Source organism: Danio rerio, chromosome 15 (assembly GCF_052040795.2).
Source record: "Danio rerio strain M-AB ecotype USA chromosome 15, GRCz13ab, whole genome shotgun sequence".
Classification (NCBI taxonomy): Eukaryota; Metazoa; Chordata; class Actinopteri; order Cypriniformes; family Danionidae; genus Danio; species Danio rerio.
In genome coordinates this window covers 18,973,023-18,994,627 of record NC_141035.1, presented here as the reverse complement: position 1 = coordinate 18,994,627, position 21,605 = coordinate 18,973,023, and the positions used below count along the sequence as shown (strand labels likewise).

The window sequence follows — 21,605 nt, the reverse complement described above, 5'->3', positions numbered from 1 at the left end:
AATTTATTTAAATAAAAAAATAAATAGGGCGATGCAGTGGCGCAGTAGGTAGGGCTGTCGCCTCGCAGCAAGAAGGTCGCTGGTTCGAACCTCTGCTGGGTCAGTTGGCGTTTCTGTGTGGAGTTAGCATGTTCTTCCTGTATTCGTGTGGGTTTCCTCCGGGTGCTCCGGCTTCCCCCACAGTCCAAAGACATGCGGTACAGGTGAATTGGGTTGGCTAAATTGTCTGTAGTGTGTGAATGAGTGTGTATGGATGTTTCCCAGAGATGGGTTGCAGATGGAAAAGCATCCGCTGCGTAAAAACATATGCTGGATAAGTTGGCAGTTCATTCCGCTGTGGTGACCCCAGATTAACAAAGGGACTAAGCCGACAAGAAAATGAATAAAAAATGAATAAATTACAGAGAAATGTGTAGGCTCTACAACTTGACAAATGCCAAACCAATCTGTCCTATAATGAGTTACAAGTCAGCATTACTGATGTAAAACACATTGGGTTCCAAATTTTAAAAAATATGTTTAGTTTGTTTGCCATCCCATATCGCATTTCTTCCATGGGCAACACATAACTCAAGCTCCTCCAGGTTTCTAAGACAGTCACGTGATCTGACTTAAAAATTTGTAAAATTATTTTATTTGCTAATATCGTACACAAAGATACTGCCTGTGTTATCTCCTATTTCTGAGGTGTCTCCAAAATAGCCCAATTTTAGCTTTGGCAATCCTGTATACTTTAGATATAAAATTAAAAATGTTCTGCCAAAATTAACTAAATTTTATAGCATGACCAGAATGAGTGCGTCCATGTACCTTCAATGTTACTGCACAACAAGGATACATTTGGGAAAATCTAATGTAATTTTACTTTTTAATAATGAAGTCTGTGGATAACTTTAAATTGAATCAGTCTGTGTCTCGTGTTAATAGAACCATAATGAATTTTGGAAAGATAATCTTCCGACTCATCTGATATCTCTGTATTAAGCTCCTTCTGCCACTCTTTCCTCATTTTGTCAGTGTTTGAATTAACCTTATCTAATAATAAGTAATATTAAAAAAACTTTTTCTAGGTTGTGTTTTGTTATATTTTCAAGTGTCTGGTGTATGGTTATAATTTCAAAACCAGTAAAGATTTCCTAAAATCTCTTATAGGTAAATATCTAAAAACTCTAAAGATCATATTTTGAACCCTCTACTGCACGGTGTCACCATATGGCAACATGATCCTTATGTTCATTTCCCTGCCAATGTTTCTTTAAGACCAACATATATATATTTTTATTTATTTATTTATTTATTTTTTGGAACGAGAAGACCTTAGTGTAGCCATTGATGTGCTTTGATTAAGTCACATGACATTCAGTCTTTTTCTGTGGCGTGATTTCTGACAGACTGGCGTTAAGTGTGAGTAATTGCTAAATTATGTCAGACCCACAAAAATATCTAAGACTATGTTTAATGACATATTGCCAGCTCTTTTTTTTTTTTTTTTTTAAATCAAATTAGTTTTTTATAAATCGATCAAATGTAAGTGTTGCTAAATGGTGCATGTGCAATAGTGGAACATGCAATATTGCAACGGTTTAGCTAGTTCAGCTATGAACTTTTAAGTAGTGACAATAGCAACATGAAAGCTAGTAATATAATGTTGATAAGTCATGTGTTAATGCCATTTGCATTATGGATAAAATCTAGTTTTAATGTCAATACTATTTTTGAATACATATGAATACAGGGAACAGTGTATTAGGGAGCACATGTTTTATAATTAGTGAAAGAAGAAAATGACACAACTGGCTCTTCCAGCAGATAAAAGTGAGGATGAGATGGATTTTAGTGACCATGAGAATGATGCAGACTGGACATTTGATAGAGGAAGTTCAGGTACTGTAAGTTTGCTCAAATCAGATAAGACAGGTGTACTATAATATATAGCATAATATATAAACATTGTTAGCTAGGAGGGGGTGAGGCAGTGGCGCAGTAGATAGTGCTGTCGCCTCAAAGCAAGAAGGTTGCTGGGTCGATGGTTCGAACCTCGACTCTGTGTGGAGTTTGCATGTTCTTCGCCTTCGCGTGGGTTTCCTCCGGGTGCTCCAGTTTCCCCCACAGTCTAAAGACATGCGGTACAGGTGAATTGTGTAGGCTAAATTGTCCGTAGTGTATGTGTGTATGTGTGTGTGTGTGTGTGGATGTTTCCCAGAGATGGGTTGCGGCTGGAAGGGCATCCGCTGTGTAAACACTTGCTGCATAAGTTGGCGGTTCATTCTGCTGTGGCGACCCCGGATTAATAAAGGGACTAAGCCGACAAGAAAATGAATGAATGTTAGCTAGTAGCTACACTATTCTTATGCATCTGAATACTTGTTGTTTATTTGTTATAATATTTACTAAAGAAAATATTTATATTTACTGTATGTTGATTACATGATAAGGCAATATTAGGTTTGTTTTTAATAATATTCACCAAAAAATAATAGAATAAATGAAAGCTGTTGGAATATGAGTTGTTTGGAAAGTGTGTATAAGGGGTCATTTTACACTCCCAGAAATAAAGGTACGCGAGCTCTCACTGGGGTGGTGCCTTTTCAAAAGTAGCACACTTGTATTTGAAGGGTCCATATTAGTATCTCAAAAGTATTTATTAGTACCTACAAATTTTAAGAGTAACACTTTTGTACTTTTTAGATACTAATATGTACCCCTGAGGTATTGTTATGGACCTTAAAGGTACAAGTTTGTACCTTTTATACACTGTAAACGATTTCTTGTTAAATTAACAGTAAGTTACTGGCAACAATTATCCAGTAGCTGCTGTATTTCATAAAACAGTAACATTACTGTAATACTAATTACATTAGTATTACATTTACTGTAAAATGTAATACATCATTTTACTGTTGTTGATTTTTACTGTAACACTAATTACAGTAGTGGTGCACATACTGCAAAACTGAAAACAGTATTTTATTGTACATTTTTACCATGAAGAACTAAGGTATTTTAATGTTACTTTCAATATTACTGTATAGTATTTTACAGTTATTAAATGTTATTTTATTTTATTTAATAGTGCTACTTTATAATGGGTAAAAATGTTCAAAAATTGCACAAGTGTTATTTTAACTGTTCAAGACGTACAAGAAAAATAAAGAAACTGAAACTTTAACTTCACAATAAAGGTTTATTGTGTAAACCATGCTAAAACAGTAGCAATAATTCAATATAACAGAGCAACAGAACACTAATAAACAGTTGATCATTAAAACCAGTCAACAATTAATGCATCAAAAATTATTACAATTTTAAAAAATGTGAGAATACTGCTACAAGACAGGAAATGATGAAGGCCAAATGATGTGGAAAGGGACAGTGAAAAAGGGCAGCAACATGATGATGATCCTGCAAAAATGACAAGCAAAATCAATCACTGAAGTAAAGACTAATCATCCCTCAAACCATTTAATTCATTTAGAAACGAAACACTGCACTGCTGTTTAAATATATATATATAGTTTGATATATATATATATATATATATATATATATATATATATATATATATATATATATATATATATATATATATCAGTCATATAAAACAGTTTTTTAATTGTTTTTGTTGGTGAAATACAGTTTGTTGTCAATTCACAATTACACTAACGTTAATGGGGAAAAGATCAGCGGGCATTGTTCTTGAAGATCGCTAGTCAGGTGTCCACACAGGTGTGTAAAAAATAAAGTCTCATCTTAACTTAATGTCCGACTCTGTATAGCTTGAATATCTGATTCCATGATCACACTACTAGTGCTTCCACGGATTTAAGAGGGGTGAACACAGTTCATTCTCACTTTAAGAGGCTACATATTTAAAATTAAATAAATAAAATAATCTAATTTAACGTGACTAATGTTAATTAAATAGTTTAAGGCTTTTAACATGTATAAATCCACTTCTAACTTACAAACAAGATTGCGTTAGAGAACATGAAAGCTGTGGGTGATTTTTTTAAAAATAATGCTAATGATAAGTTACTGATATATGGTTTGCATAAAACAAAGTAATCACTAAGCATTCATTTTTGGCAAAATCTGTAGAGAGGCTCAGCGACACGAGGAAATGTGTTAAAGTTGAGTAGAGAACTAAAGAGCAGTCTAGCCTACTTCATGAAATGTTTGTGGTAATATTCTGCTGTCAATTCACATTACTGTATTTCAATATGCAGCAGTGATGGCATGTCAGCGAGACAAATAAACATTTTATCGAGTCATTTCATACAATTTATTTATTTATTTATTTTTTATTAAAAAAAAGTATACGAAAAAAAGTATATTTTAGTATACGAACACCTCTCCAGTGACATTTCCTCAAACTAAATCATCATAACGTTACTGTGCACAGCATCAGTAAAACGTTTAGAATAATTTAAATACTTAATTTTTTAAAACAGTCACTGCTGATTACAAACTAACATTAAAGCTAAGCTTACAGAAATCCTGTATGCATGACAATATAAAGATGTATTACTCACTGATGTCAAAGCACTTCCAGGTCATCAGAGATGTAGACAGGACAGAATATGTGCTATCAAATGAGCTCTTGTGCAGCCTTTGTTGGACATTCAGGTAGAATGTTCACCCACACTGTAAGAAACAAAAACAGAAACAATTTATTAAAATGTGAGGGATAGTAAACATGTTTGGTCTACAGAGAGAAGAAAATGTTTGCTTTAAGCATTGATCCTAATGAATCTATTTCTGAACTACATTTAACCTTATCACGGAAACAGCATTTTTGAGCTTTTAGACCAGGGGTGCTCAACCTTGTTTGCTTTAAATTAGAATTAAAACAATAAATCTCTATGTCAAATAAAATACTTCAGATCTAAATAAAGCAGGTGCTTTTACCTAAAGGTTCCTTCCCTCCAGTTAGTTTGGCTGCAAATCCCTCCACATCTGTGCTTTATTCGGTTCTTGTCTTAAGAGTAACTGGTGTCGCATTCCAGGTCCATCACAATCTGGGCTAGAAGGACAATATGACAAAAGACAAGACACATATAAATAAAAGTCTCAGAATAAAATATTTAAAGGAATAGTTTACTATTTTGCCACTATTTACTCCACATGTTTTAAACTAGTTTGAATTTCTGTTAAACACTAAAGCAGATATTTTTAAGAATGTTAGTAACCAGTAACTATTGACATCCATATTTAAACCAAATTTCTTTAAAAAATATGAGTTTGTGTTCAACGGAACAAAATAAATATTTAACTATTTTGAAACAAGTGGAGAATGCCAAAGATGCTATTATTTTCATTTTTGGGTGAACTGTCCCTTCTGTGAACAAGCAGAATCATTATGCCATTGTATTCAGTGATTCTCTTTTACATTTTCCCACTATGAAACGATAGCTTCAACATGCAATCCATGTTAAGACAAAAATGAATAGCATAAAATAACATATTGAACTAAACTTACAGTTTCCAGGCTGTTTGAAAAACAAACAAACACATATGCCCAGTAAAATTGCTAATAAACACAAAGACAACAGTTATAGAAAAAAATGTTTGTCTAATATTTACTCAGCACTTGGTAGGCAAATAGCATAGCCGTGGCTGTTTTAACACCAGATTTTTTTTATCTTAGGAACTGCTGGAAGAAGAAAAAGAGGTTGTACATGAAACTCCTCACAACAAATCTGTGAACAACTTGACATTTAAAAATCTAATCAAAATGAGGAAGACATCAACATTACCTTGAATAATCAAGTGAGGAGTGATTGGTAGCATCAGTTTTTCAACATCAATTACGTAGCTGAAAAACAGATAAATATAATAAGAGTAAAATAAGACTTAACATTAATTAATCTAAATCTATGGTACAACCATACCAATCTGTATGGGGTTAAAATACATTTGTACACAAATCATTCCCTAACCCCATCAATTTCTCTTAGAATAGGACGGATATATTTATATATATATATATATATATATATATATATATATATATATATATATATATATATATATATATATATATATATATATATATAGTGATAATGACTTTGGCTTATATCTGTGTACTCAGAACGTACACTCACCTCAGGTACACCTGAACACCAAAAATTAAATGTACAATTAATGACACACTATACATCAAGCTCATTAACATTATTGAGAAACAGACAATTAATATGTATTTTGTTAATATTAACTTTAGCTTAAAATAATTCAACTGCATTTAATTTTCAGCTCCATTTAATAAAACAGTTAAGACTCATTTCATTATGAGTTTAGTTTAAATAACTAACTTACAGTTGAAAAATTTTACCATAATGATAGTTTAGTCAAAATGACTATGTGAAGACCAGAGCTTACCTTAACGGTAAACGTTTAACTTTTCATGGTGACTTCGTCTTCATCTCAGTGTTGTGCTGAAATAGAGAATTCATTAATGCAGTTACAATAAGTTAAAGTTATGTTTTTTCAGGTAACTTAGCGTATGGTCAAAAACTCACTAAAGATAAACTCACTGTATCTAATACCTCGCAAACACTACAATGACCGCCTGGCGTCTGTTATTTCTTGTTTAAAATACCATTTGTTAACGGACAGCGTGACAAAACATAAGAACCTAACGTTACAACTAATGTCACTTGGTTAATTGTTTTAAATTACACACTCAATACACAGAAATATATACAAAACAATCCTTCAACGGACAGAATTTGACTTTAAAACACTTACCGAGGATGAATTCGCTGGATGAAGGACGACAGGTGAATTTCAAATTAGGAGAGCCGTTGCCTGCAGGTCGAGTCGTGTCCGTTCGGTTCTATGAATCGGCTCCTTAGTGAACAGTAAAAATTTGAATCCGCCTAAAACCGATTCCTTTCTGTATATGATTCATTACTATTTCGTAATACTGCTTGGCCACACGCATTTATACAATAATTATACACTAATTGCATATTGCTGAATGTGCTTGTGAACACGTGTGATCAAATAATTCCCGAGCAAACGGTTCAATACGATTCAGAGTCGCTCGAGTGCTGAACCGAACCAGTGCAAACGTGATATTGATTACAATATAGTAACATTGTTTTTTATTCACTTTACCAGCGAAATTATTACATATATCTGACCTTGACAATAAGAATAAAATTCGTTTGAAGTGTTTTGAGAATTAATATTTTTTTTTCTCCCAGAATTCATTTCACATCAACAAGCAAATGGTAATGGCGGATGAGAAAGCCCAGCTAATATTATAAATATTGCGTTTAATATGTCACGAAATTAAATTTTAACAGTGTTTCATGCGAGAATGTAGTTCTTACAAACTCAAATCTGTGGTTTATTTATAGATATCATGTGTAAATTTTAAGCGTGCTTTGCCGATAGCGGAGATTCTGACCTCCAGGGTGTCCATCATCACTAATGTATCCGGCGAAACGAGGTTATAATCGGCTAGACATGTAAGACTTGCACCGGTCTTAGATGGCTCTATAATGAATGTGTTATGAAATTTAGTTTTAATCGTTTTTCATGCGGGAATGTAGTTGTTTTAAACTCAAGTCTGTGGTTTATTTATAGAGATGGTGCGTATTTTAAAATATTGTTTTGAAAATGCGGAGATGTGACCTCCATGGTAATGGGTGCCCTAACCTCATGAATCCGTCTAAAGCAAGCTGGTCATTCTGACATTTAAGCTGACTTTGGTTTCATGAATCAATTACTTTTGTTCCAGTTTACGTTTTGGTTAAGCACAAAGTTATGTTGATTAAAAATGATTTAATATTTTCATGTTAACCTTATAAAATTAAGGTGCAGTACACCCAAAAGTGGAAAACCAGGGGACAGTTTTATGCACTGAACAGTCTGAAGAAACTGGTTAGTTTATTTTTCTTCACAAAATACTTTGTCAAAAAATAAAATAAACATAATAATAATAATAATACAAAGTGTGTGTAGAGTTTTTCATGGTCATTTGCAGTACTGTATTTAGATGCACAGTAACTGATTTTTTCCCCAAATTCATTGTAAAATCTTCAGTAGCATACTGTTAATCATGTTCACAGTATGGAAATGTTGAAAATACATTATCATGCTATGAAAACAGCAATATATACAGTAACACACTGTGCACAGCTTATACAGTAAACAACTGTTGAGAAATGCAGTATAATACTGTGAAAACAACAGAAATCGTTTACAGTGTAAGGTATCACTCCAGTGACAGCTCATGTACCTCTATTATAAGAGTATATAAGAGACTCATATGTTAATAAATTTGACTCATTTAGTTAGTTAACCCTTTACCACACACATTATGATAAATATATAAAAAAAATATTTGACTGTTTTTCTTTTCTTAAAATGGCATAAAATTTAAAACTTAAAATTTTTTGGGAAAACAATCTTTTTTTATGGTACTTTATGAAATGCTGCCATATGGCAGCAACGTCCAACAGTGGATCTAACTTAGAAAATTCAAATTTAAATCTTTCCTTATAATTAATAATTTTGTTGTTTGAAATTATTTAATTGCAGTATTATAAGCTTTAACATATAAGGCACTATAACCACTTAACGCAGACTTAAGTTATCATTTTAACTATTAAAATGTATTTAAATAAGGATATTGTTTTTAACTTGTATTCTATTTTATTTTCTATCAGTTTACTCAAAGGAAGTTTTCGAGTCAAAGTTTTTTTTTAATGACATCACTAAATTGTATAAAAATCGACATCTTCATTGAACACCCTCTACAGTACGTGCAATGGCAGCATGTGTCCACTAGATGTAGCGAGAGGCTCGCAGCGGGAGTCTGCAGTCGCTGTCGCCGAGGGCCGGTCTCTATGAGCGGAGCAGCGCATTCCTGAACACCGCTCAGTGGAGACGCTCGACGGCCGTTGCCTCTGCGCTCGATCCCGCGCCGCTTACAAACCGGACACACGGGCCTCGGGATATCCACCTGGCTTCAGTTCATACCCGCCAAATAAGCGAACAAAAGCACAAGGAGTCGGTTTCGAGGGCTCAGCAGCGATGTCGGAGTTTCTGGTGAATCTGCTCGGAGAGCGGCTCGTCAACGGGGAGAAAGCCGAGGTGGATGTGCAGGCGCTGGGCAGCAGGCTGTCTCTGCTCGGGCTTTACTTCGGCTGCAGTTTAAACGGCCCCTGCAAGCAGTTCAACGCCAGTCTGACCGAGTTTTACAGCAAGTTTAAGAAATCCTCCGAGCACAAGGACAAATTGGAAATCGTCTTCATCTCTTCGGATCAGGACCAGAAACAGTGGCAGGACTTCTTGCAGGAGATGCAATGGCCGGCGTTGCCTTTTAAAGACAGACACAAAAAGGTAAGATGATGGATGACATACGTATTGATGTTTATTAAGTCATGCATTGATCGATGTCATGAACAGACTGGTTTGTGTGAGTGTGTGGGCAGGTGTAAAGGATAGAAAAAAGTCGGATCTGAAAGGTTGACATCTTTTGACCTCTTATAATAACTAATTGGTTCATGGTAAATGATCAGTTTTGTTATTATATTCTTCCAAATATTTATATTGTTCCCAGAGCATGAATTAAAAAAAGCTTTATTGGTTACACTGAACATAAAAACTGAGATTTTTCTTATTTTTTCAAGGCAGCATTATCATTATGTATTTTTTATTCTTCAATTCTATGAATCAAATCTTATTTTTTTCAGTTTTTGTTGCAAAAGACTTTTGGCAGACAAAAAAGGTGGAATGTTTTCCTGATAAAACGCACAAAGAAAAGCAGCCACACTTGAATTTTATGATTACTCTCACTGAGCGCTATATGAATAACCTATAATCCCAGAAAATAATAAATCATTTGTTGTAGGCAGGTGTCTTTTTATTTTAGCTGGAGGCTTTATTCTGTTGGGTGTGCTGCAAACACATCCTTTACAAACCACAGCACACACATAACCCTGCCTAAACCATTACACAATCACCATCCCATATATGAGCTGCCAACCTAAACATTTCTTTTTTGGTTTACACTTGCTTACATAGTTAAAAAATCCCGGCTGCTTATGTTCCCCTTAACTTTCAGACACATCCAGTATAAGGGGAAAAAGGCTGTTCAGGAAAACACCTTAATTACGGATGAGATTATTATAAGCTGTTACAAAATAATCAGAGAAATAATTAGATGCCAAATCCATCTTTACAAGGTGAATTAAAGATTTTCCTTTTGACATTTGGAGTTAATATTTGCTCTTAAGTGCACAGGTTAATTTTCGAATGATTAAATAACTATAAAACATGATTTATTTAATCGTTTTATAGTCCCTTTTCAAATAAAGGTGTAGCAGTTTTTTTCTAAAACTAAACAAACCTGTTTCATTATTAAAAGCACATTGGGTGTTCAGATTAAAGGCCTGTTTTTATGTCATTTACTAAAACAAATCTGCATCTCGGAACACTTTTAATTGAGTTATCCACACATAAATATCTTCAAATAATGCTTCAGGTTGCATAAGTGATGAGAAATGACCTTTATTAAATCTGGATTACTGCCAGAGATGTTAATTCATTTATTACGATTGGCAGAATTGCATTGAAAGTACTGTATGTGTTAGTGTGTGTGTGTGTTACTGTGTGTGTGTTCTTCTTTTTCTCCTGTACATTTACCGCCCTCTCATTAGTTTGATATTGCAGTGCTGTAGTGTTTATTTTTTATGGATAATACCATTTGGATCATGCTCAGATTTGCCCCTGTGTGCTGGGATCCATTTTGGTCCACTGCACCAGCTCCACCTCCCGCAGCATGTCTTGGCAGGTCTCGCTGACAAGCAAATGATGTAGGTTTAATGGCTCATACTGGTTTTACAGTGGCATCGGTGGCAGGCATATAAATGTTTAGGATCAAATTTGCCACCGTGTAAAAATGCTGATTGTGTCACATGCAGTGTTTTCATAATGCAGGATGGGAAATGCTTTGTGTGTGCATGTGCGGTGAGAATATAAACAATGAAGTATTGTGTTGTTTAGGGAAGAGCGAGGGTAATTAAGCTTAGATTTGTGTTTGCTGTGTTGTGCAAGAGTTGCTTTTTGTAAAAGATATTCAGTGCGGAATGAAGCTGAAAGAATACTGCTTGGATGGTACTTTTATTTCTTTAGGCCATAACTACATTTGAATGGTTTCCCTTTTTTATTTTATTATTTATTTTTTTCCATTTATGTAATTTTTTATTGTATAATGATATGTAGCAGTTTTGTGCAAAATATATCACTTCAAATTCCAGAGGAAAACCTTTTTTTTTTTTTTGGTTTGTTTTAGTAAATGTTTTTTTTTTAATAGATTTAAGGATTATGTATTGTCTTATTTCCAAATGTTTAGTTCTAATTGTTTGCAGATATTTCCACATATAGTATTAACATCATTATGATCTCCTGCCAGTAGCCAGAATTATTGTATTTTTTAATTATCCAAATTCTCATGTGCGAAAATAAACATTTAATTCGTTCATTTTATTCAGCTTAGTCCCTTATTTATCAGGGGTCACCACAGCGGAATAAACTGCCAACTATTCCACCATATGTTTTACGCAGCAGATGCCCTTCCAGCTGCAACCCAGTACAGGAAAAAAAAACACAAACATGTGAAGTCAGAATTATTAGCCACCCTGTTTATTTATTTCCCCAATTTCTATTTAACCGAGAGAAGATTTTTTCAACACATTTCTTAACATAATAGTTTTAATAACTCATTTCTAATCACTGATTTATTTTATCTTTGCCATGATGACAGTTGATAATATTTTACTAGACATTTTTCAAAATGTGTAGTCATTCTGTTTTGCTCCAAAAATAAAACCACAAAGATGCCTGACACCATAAGGAAACTTTGTTGTGCCACATATTGCCACAGAAATTGTGTCGATAAGCGAGATAATATTGTTATTATCTTTATGCCACCGATTATATCATGATTGTATAAGAGCATAATACTGCAAATAGCCCTAAACATTTTAAAAAACGTTTCATTCTTAAGGTTATTTAGATTCTATAATTTGACATTAAAAAGGTAAATTTCCTCTTATAAATATTATTAAAAATCCTTTGTTAAATATTCAAATATAAACATTGATACCAGTAAGGTAGAATGTAAATTTCATTGTAAAATGGCTTTAACGTTATTTGTGAATTTGTATACATTGCAATGGCCAAAAATATTAAGATCATCTCCAAGTATTTCACAATAAGTTGTTATATTGATTATTGTGACAAGCCTAAACACAAATAAACAGGGCACATTATGTCAAACTTTTTTTTTCACCTGAATATTTTACTTTTTTAAATATTTATAAATATATGTATTTTTCAAGCTAAACTGATTTTTTATTTAAATAATAAAAAAAAATGTGTGCACACCATGATGGTGGTCGAAAGACATGGTTACAAACTTGACAATAGCAAAGATAAACTGTATATTAAGAGACAAGATCTCTGAAGGAGTTTGGGCACCTTTTAAATTGAACTTCCATTGAATTTATATTATGTTAAGCTGACTTAAAACAGCTCGCATAACTTATAAAATTAAGTTAGAACATGATTAACTTGGTTACAATGAACTAATAATGTATGCTATCATGATTAATTGATCATATAGTTTGTTAGTGCAGTTTAAATGCATTAAAGATATTAAGAAATGTTTTATATTAAATCATATACATTTAAACATATGCTGTGTACATAAAAATAAGAGCATAGTTTGCTCCTTGTATAGGCTTAAACACTAAATCACATTTCCCCCTTCTTATTTCCTCTTATTAGCAACATGTTTAACATTGAATGCCAAAATGCGTTTGCCTTTAGCAAGACAGACTAAACCGGAACACGTAACATAATATGCAGCCATAAATAATCCTAAACCATTGTAGGCCGCTGTTAGGGGGAATCACGCATCTCGATTTTCACTTGAGTCTTATTTAGTTTGATGCACCGGCTCGGTCTGCTCCAGATAAGAGTGTTTGTTTTGATGTAATAAAATCCTGTGTCCTGCGGAGCGTCTGAGCTGTGAAGACTCTTGACTGACCAACGTCTCGTTCCTAATATTTGCAGCACCCAGCAGCATCAGGATGAATCCTCTTTCCTCTGTTCATGGGAGAGTGAATATAGTGGCTCTTTTGTGTTTGTGTTCATTTGAAGGCTTTAATTGCTGTGTGATGCTGGCCTGCTGCACAGCTGAGTCGAGGTTGTGGGACCGCGGGGTATTAAGTGGCTCATTCCCCCCCCTCTCTCCCTGGGCAAAATAGAGGCTGTGTTTGATTGCAGGACTCATCTCTGACCAGACCTCGTCTGTGGAATTCTAGTTTACTACACTGAAAACTGCAGAATATACAACTACTGCATGAAACCAAAATAGACATTACTTCAGCCAATCTTAATTATTTGTGTTCATTTAAAGGGATAGTTCACTCAAAAATGAAAAAAAAAAAAAAATTTACTCCCCTTTACTTGATCCAAGCCTGTTTGATTTTTCTTTCTAATGTTGAACACAACAGAAGATATTTTGAAGAAGCTAGAAACTGGACATTTTCTGCTATTTCTGCAGAGAATTTTGTGAACAATCTGTAAATTTATGTAATGATTTTCGAAGTATCATTACTAAAAACTTAATATATGAAATAAAAAAAAAACTTTTTATTTTTATTTAATGTTTACAATGCAAACACAACTAAATTGGCAACTTTGTTTTAATTATCAATTTGACAAAGACAGTGTGTTGTCACGGTAAAAATTAAATGTAAATAATTTACATAATTTCAATAATTTCATTTCATTTTCAGCTTTGGCAGATAAATATGCAAACAGTATATAATGAAATTGTTAATCTGGTTTTCATTTTAATTTCTAGTGTTTTTTTCATTTATTTAAAATTGGCAGGAATTACCTTGCATAGTCAGTGGTTACAGGTTTTCATTTTTTTCTTTAAAATATCACAAAGATTTAAAATTACTCTAGAGAAAGTAAATCGTAAATAAATTTCCTTTTTTTTTTTTGGTGTAATTCAAACCCTGTTTTTCTTAAAGTAATAGCCAGACAAATTCTGCTGACATTTTCTACTATTTGTGCTGAGAATCTTGTAAAAATTTAGTTGATATATGTGGAATGATTTTAGGAGTATCATACTGTATCGAAAAACTTATTTATGAAATAAAAAATATAAATTTTTTGACTTTTATTTAATGTGCACAATGCAAATCCAATTACATCTACTTATTTAGTTAACAAAGCGAGTCTTTCATATAATACGTCTACTAAAAGACAGAACATATTACTTTACAACCTGTATTGTAAATAAATCATATGAACATCTTAATATTACTATTATTATGTCACAATAATATTAGTAAAATCAATTTAAAAACTGAATAAATATAAATTTACACAAGTAAATACATAGACTTAATGATAGGCTAATCTGCGTAAATCTGCACAAGCAGATTTTTTTTTGTGGGCCTATACCTCACATTTTGCTTTAGTTTTATTAAAAATCAAATAAATAAATAATCAAATAAATAAACATAACAAATATTTATTTACACACTGTAAAATCCAATAAGTTAAGGTAACTCAAACCATTTGAGGAAACCGACTACAACAAACCATTTAAGGTTAAAAAACTAATCCTAATGTGTATTGTGAACTTAATCCATTTGACTTAACGAAGCACTTTGAGCACAGTAAAACCCAATAAGTGAAAACAACTCAAACTAACTGAGTACTGTAAAATCAAATAAGTTAAGGCAACTCAAACCATTTGAGGAAACCGATTGCTACAAACCATTTAAGTAAAAAAAACTTAATCTATATGAGTACTGTGAACATACTCCATTTAAGTTGAGTTAATCAGGTATAATAACTCAATACCTTCAACGCTGAGTTCAAAACTTTTCAAATGAGTAGAATTAACTTGCAGTAAATTTTGAGTTAGCTACTCTCATTTCGTTTGATAAAGTTGACTGTTGGGTTTTACAGTGCAATAAATAGTTTAATATACCTTTATAAACAGAAAAGACACTATGAAACTACTGGGTTATTGTAACACCTTAGATCAAATATGGAAAACCCAATCAAATCATAAACATTCACTGTAAAATCTATAACCTTTAATTTTTAGGTTTGATCAAACCTTTTTAGTCACCTTAATTTACATCAGTCTGACTTAATATGAAGCTAAACTGTGTATTACAAGATAAAAAAAACATTTGTTGTCATGTGTTTCATTTTTTTTTATTATTAGTTATTTATTTATTACAGTTTTGGGATAATTTATTTTGATTAATTTAAATGTATTTTAATTAAAAAAAAAAAGTAACCCAACCTTAGGTTTGTCCAAATTTAATTCAACATTGATTTGTGATTTTGTGGAAGAGTGCCATCGCATAAAATATAATTAGCCAATCACAAGCATTGATAAATACAGTAGAGCAACGATACAAGTGAAACAAACAGTGCTTTATAGTTTTCTGAGGGTACATTGATTAAAGCAAGAATTTTCCTGCTTAGAGATTTTGTCAAATTTTGTACCACCTTGTCTTCTTGACAAAAATCAGGCAGTTGACGGTTACCGATAGACTCCAAATTATTTTAATTTTGACCTTTTTAAATACAATGATGTTTTAAATTATATATATATTTTTAATAGCAAAATCTTTCACCTGCCTTCAGGTTGCAGACGTTACCAAGTCTGAAATCCACAGCATATTAAAAAGGGGTCGCAACATGGTGAGGGATTTGCTTTTAGAGTGGAGGGCTTATCTCTCCATGACTGGGTAAGCAAATCTCTGGCTGATGGAAAGCAGGACAGACGGAGTGAACTGAACGAGGAGTAAATAGACCAGGTGAAGAGGGCATAGGCCAGCACACAATATGATGTTTCAGCATCGAAATCGCAATGCGTGCATTCAGATATCGCAGGATCTGCAATGTGGAGCCGGGATTATTGACCAGCAGGAGGCCTGTGTGTGTGTGTGTTTTATCCATTTATTTGTTTTTTGTTTTTTAAAGAACGTGCCTGGTTAACCCTTGTGCACTGCTCGAATGTAATAGCCTTTTGTTTTGTTCGGGATTAAAACCTCCACTGGATTAAACTGCTTTAAAAATGCTTCGGATAAACATTTGTTTATTTTAATTTTTTTTGCATAAATCTGTTAATCAACCTCAGTCCTGATCAAAACAACTAAATTGTTTAGAAAATTACAGGGTTTTAATTGTTTAATTGCCAAGTTCATAAACAATGTCACTGATTCGGTGCAAAAAGCACGTATTTTAAAGTATTTTTTTTTCCTAATTAACAGTTGGTGGCTGTTTTTGCCCCATTGACTTCCATCAAAACCACATTTGATGGTGCAGAAATACACAGTCTTTGCTTTTGTTTACTCCATGTAGTTCTGTAGTATATATAACAATTACATTTATATTGAAAGTATATCATTTTGTGTGTGTTTTCACCAAATGTCACCAAATCAGTGACATCATTTGTGAATTTGGAACTTAAATAGTTTAAATCCTGTAATTTTCTAAGAAATTTTGTAATTTTGATCAGGACTGAGGTTAATTTATGCAACAACAACAAAAAAAAGTAAAATAATCTGATGCACTTTTACAACAGTTTAATTTAGTGGATGTTGTCATCCCTATTATTAAAAAGCGTAGTCAATTTGCCCAGTGTATTGTTGATTTCTTTTCATTTAAAGCATTTTCTCAAAATAAGATTTGTCACCAAAAATCATTCTGCTAGCTGAAACACAGAAAACGTTATGGTCAAATTAAGACACAAGATCCCCCCATAGTGGATGAAAACCTGTCAACAGTACATAATAGTTAAAGTGTCAGAGATATGAAAAAATGTTGTTTTTTTTACAGGTGGTTTGTCAAGCCCACTCACCAGTGTGAGGCAAACTCATTGGTCTATTTACTGTCTCCAGCATTTGAGCCAAATAATTTTTTGTGTTTTTCCAGTAATGTTTTTTTTCTTCTGAGGATTTGAGAAGTTGTGTTTGGTGGTGGCTGTCTGCAGGGTATCAAGGGAAGACTGTGTTGGCACTGCCTTACATGGACACTAGCGTCAGGCGCATTGGACAAAGCTGCTCGTAAATCAATTACGGCTTTAGCCCAGTTACTGCCAAAGCCTGGATCTGCCAGTGTCGTAAAATAATCGTTGAGCCGGCTTGGCGGTCTCGCATGCGCAAAGAGGAGCAGGAGGCCTTCTGGATCTCTGCAGTTTCAGAAACAGCTGCTCGGAGCTTCAGAGATTGCTAAGGGCTGCTGTCATCGGGGTGTCAGTGATCTGATGAAAAACCCGGCGCTCCCCGTTCATCACATATCCTAGAGCTGTGCCCCTCTGCTCGGCTTTGATTTCAGGGCTGGCGGAGAGAAAAAGACAGCCTTATCTGCAGGTGATAATACCAGCTTCGTTATCAGTGAGCGGTACATTCGGCTCAGTGCGACAAACACAGATTTTCTCTATGCTGAGTGACGCTGTGTGCTGATAATGCTGCTCGCTGAGACAAAGCTGAGCTCAGGTTAAAGACGCACCTAATTCATTTTTGATTAGAAAGGTTGTGTTGGAAAATGATTTACAGAGCTTTTTATTTTACTAAGTGGTCAGTTTTTGAAGATTGTTTGTTGTCAATGTGTGATCAGCTTGTACCAAATTGTCTTTAACTTATCAATGAATGCCAGTGGATTTTTTAAGTTTAATGAAGTATTCATTTAATTTTAAATTTTTATTCAAGCTTCTGGACAGTGACCAGTTTACAGTTCCATTGCAAGCGGATGATGCTAAATCATGGGTCTCAAACTCAATTCCTGGAGGGCCGCAGCTCTGCACAGTTTTGCTCCATCCCTAATTAAACACAGCTGATCTAAATAATCAAATTGTTCAAAAGAGTCTTGAACACCTTGATTAGTTGGATCAGCTGTGTTTTATTAGGGATGGAGCAAAAATGAGCCCTCCAGTAATTGAGTTTGAGACCTATGCACTAAAAACTAGTGCTGGGCAATTCAATGGGGATTTTCATGCGCATTTTGTCAGTAAATCCAATGTAATCTTGTGGCAATTCGTTACTTTTTTTATTTAGTAGCTAATTTGTGTTAATTGGTACAATCTCATTCATACATTTTAATATGGTTTAGTCATTCCTAATTACGGTAGGGTTAGGGGTGGAGTTTGGGGGCATGCCTACTTTTAAAAATCGCACAATTTCATATGAATGATATCATATTAATTTGTTCAAATTAGCTACTTTTCTGACAATATGTATAATAGTTACATTTCCTTGTGAGATTGGGTTGGTAAAGTCGGTTCTAGTACCTCCAACACATACTTTCAGATGGATCATCATTTACTACAAAGTCGTAATAACTGACTGAATAGCTATATAAAATTACAAATCAAACTCAGACATAAAAAAAAAGAAAATAATGAAATTGAGATAATCGTTCTGTGATGATGACTGCTGTCTTCAACACTTCCCAGTGAACTACAATTGCATGTAGTAAAGTCTGCAAGTGAAAATAGCATATTTAAAAGCGTTTTCACTCCAAACTCACTTCGCATCTTCAGTTGAGTGTTAGAATTTATTTTTCTGTGAGATGATTTAATAGTTGTGCGATTTTTAGTGACACTGATTCAAAGTAAGCATTTAAATTCTGCTTATAATGCAACACTATCTGCTTGTTATGTGTGACGTAATGCGAATCGGCTTCTGGGTCCAATCGCTTTATCAAACTGTATGGGGAGACTCAACAAATGGTAATAATAACGTTTACGTAAAAAGAATAAAAAGTGGTCATAAACGAATATTTTTTTGGGCTTGGACCCGGAAACAGTTCTTCATTTTATGACTTACCAAGCGGATGGGTATTTGCCTGGATTTCTTCATATTTGTAGCGTTGGCACAAGAGTGCCCTCTGGTGTTTGGAGGAGATTTACTGCTGAACACACAATCCTGCTTCTCTCACCAGATATGCATGACAATTGCAGCTACACTGTAAAACCCAACAGTCAACTTTATCAAATGAAATGAGTATAGTTAACTCGAAATTGACTGAAAGTTCATTCTCATTTGAAAAGAGTTTTGAACTCAGTGTTGAAGGTAATGAGTTATTAAATACCTGATTACTTCAACTTAAAGGGCCATGAAACCCCCTCGTTTCAGCAGGGTGTTTTCACACCTCTAATTTGGAAAAAGTCAGAAAAGTGGGCGTGTCCAGCTCTGTTTAGGGGGGAGTGTCGGAGGAAGAAAAGTGGGATGGTGTGGGAGTGTCTATTTGGGCACGCGCAAGTTTCAGAGTCAAAATACACACAAACACACAGGAGAAAGTGATGGTGTTTAACCTACATGGACATGTGTAGTCGAATTATTGGCCAAATTCTTAAATGGTGGACTTTAACTGCAGTTTGGCTCTTTCATTCAGGGAATTCATTCATGCCCCTCGCGACAAACGAGATATGTGATTCGAGGAACTGCTCTAAGCGTGTATTTTTCATGCAATGTTTGATACCGCACACCGAATGAGAGAAAAAAACCCTCCGCATTTCCCGGAAACTTAGATGCACACGGCAGGTAGCGTCAGAAAGTCGCGTGTGTTATTCTGGTCACTAAATGTGGTAAAAACCCTACACGAGGTTAAAGTTTGGTTGTGGTGCTAACATGTTTACACACATGTTTACACTGTAATCCACACGTGAGTCTGAGCTCTCACAGAGAGAAAATGAAAAGGAAATTTAACTACAGCAAACTATAAAAGCAACACTTCATGCTTGTTTTGCCAATACAACGTGGTGTGTCTGTCGTCTAGGCACTGTGACACTAATGAATATTAATGAAGTTGCACAATAGAGCGCGCTGATTGGTTTGAACCAAGCCTTACTCATGCATTAATGCATCACACTGTAAGACGTAATAAGACACACTCTGGCACAGACGTCCAGTCTGCACGCTGGAATACAGGCTATTATGTCATGACCGTGACGCAGCTTCAAAAATTCGTTTCAAACCAGAAGTACGAATTTGCTTGAAATAACGCAAAAACAACCAATTTACACTTTTTAGTGAAATATAGGTGTCCTAATAGTGTTTTTAGCAGTGTGGGACACATATACGACTGTCAACAGCTCAAAAAATGTGTTTTGGTGTTTCGTGACCCTTTAAATGGAGTAAGTTCACAGTACTCGTATAGATTTGTTTTTTTTTTTTACTCAAATTGTTTGTAGCAAACGGTTTCCTCAAACCGGTTTGAGTTGCCCTAACTCAAAACCCTAAAGTGGGTTTTACAGTATCAGTTGGTTTGAGTTCTCTTCATTTATCGGGTTTTACTGTGCTCAAATTGCTTCATTTACTCAAATGGATTAAGTTCACAGTACTCATTAGGATTAGTTTTTGAACTTAAATGGTTTCGATTTCCTCAAACAGTTCGAGTTACCTTAACTTTTTGGGATTTACAGTGTATGATCAATTGTGTTGATGACTTCATTTCAGTTAATCACACAGCCCTACTAAATACATGTCTAAATATTTTGAGGTTGTCCACTTTTAACCACTTCCATTTGAAAGCGCATTCAGTTAGATTGCTTTCATAGTTTCAACGCTTAGTGATGTTAACGTTTCACAATGAAGACCACCTTATGGGACGTGTTGTGAAGAGTCTTCATACTTCATTATTGTGGCTAAACAAACCAGATTGGGACTCCAATTGTAATTATTATCCACATGCTTTTCACTTGCTAATTTATCCTGCTGAAAACATCCTCAATGTTCAGTCGTTGGAACCACTGTTTTAAGTAATATTTAAATGAATAAAATGATAAAAATCCAACAGTTTAAGACAAACAAGCACATCAGTACCATAATAGTAACATAACAGTAAAAGAAACAAATACATTTACGAATGGAAATGTTCAAGAGAAGGATAACTAAAAGGACATGAAAGGCTAAACAATTTTTCTTTACGTTTTAACTGGAATGTTTGTGTTTCACATCATATAAGACAAGAAAAATATCAGGCAATTTTAATAGTAGAACATTGGTCATTTTTTCATCTTTTTAAACACCAAGTTAATATCACAGAAATTGTAATAAATAAACAAATAAACATCCCATTTATTTATTTTTGCACAGTTTAAATTGGGCCTCGACATTGACAAGATGCTATTTACAGTTTAGGTTGGGAGGTTCAAGCATGAGGATGTTTGTATTTGGGAGTCTCTGTGGTTTGAATACTCCTGTCTTCAGCTACAGTTGCCTGTTACATGCAGTGAAGCATTTTAAGGCTGTTGCACATCACACACTGTATTCTCGCGAAAAGATTATGTAAGGAAAGCACTCGCCAGATTGAACTCTTTGCTACAGTCTAGATTTACGTTTTCTTTCAGTCTCCATTGTGTTTTTCTCACTGGAAGCACTGTAATGTTGCGAATGGTGACAATGGGAGTGTGGACGTGGTGAATTCAAGTGAAGGACTGGTTTCTTGGGGTTTTTGGTTACCTAGATGAAAACAGGCAGGGAAAGGACAGCCAGGGGTAAAAGCCTAATCTCAGGCAACGTGAAACCGTTCTGCTC

The 21,605-nt window shown here is 34.2% G+C and overlaps 1 protein-coding gene and 1 long non-coding RNA gene across 3 annotated transcripts in view; one reads left to right on the top strand and one right to left on the bottom strand.

The window, feature by feature from the left end:
- Positions 1 to 3,164: 3,164 nt before the first annotated feature.
- LOC147840577 (uncharacterized) lies at positions 3,165 to 7,641 on the bottom strand. Its single transcript, XR_015509202.1, has 6 exons — positions 6,751 to 7,641; positions 6,382 to 6,437; positions 5,757 to 5,815; positions 4,909 to 5,023; positions 4,533 to 4,644; positions 3,165 to 3,402 (listed from the first exon to the last, which is right to left on the bottom strand). It is a non-coding gene; the product is annotated as an uncharacterized LOC147840577 (long non-coding RNA).
- A 1,228-nt stretch (positions 7,642 to 8,869) lies between these two features.
- The window catches only part of nxn (nucleoredoxin), a 148,682-nt gene continuing 135,946 nt past the window's right edge, over positions 8,870 to 21,605 (top strand). Inside the window, exon 1 of one of the 2 annotated variants that reach the window (XR_015508613.1) lies at positions 8,870 to 9,357. Coding sequence is in view for 1 of the 2 variants with exons in the window: in NM_001020595.1 (NP_001018431.1) it covers positions 9,049 to 9,357 (309 nt within the window). In the remaining variant the exon portion in view is untranslated. 2 annotated transcript variants of the gene reach the window in all.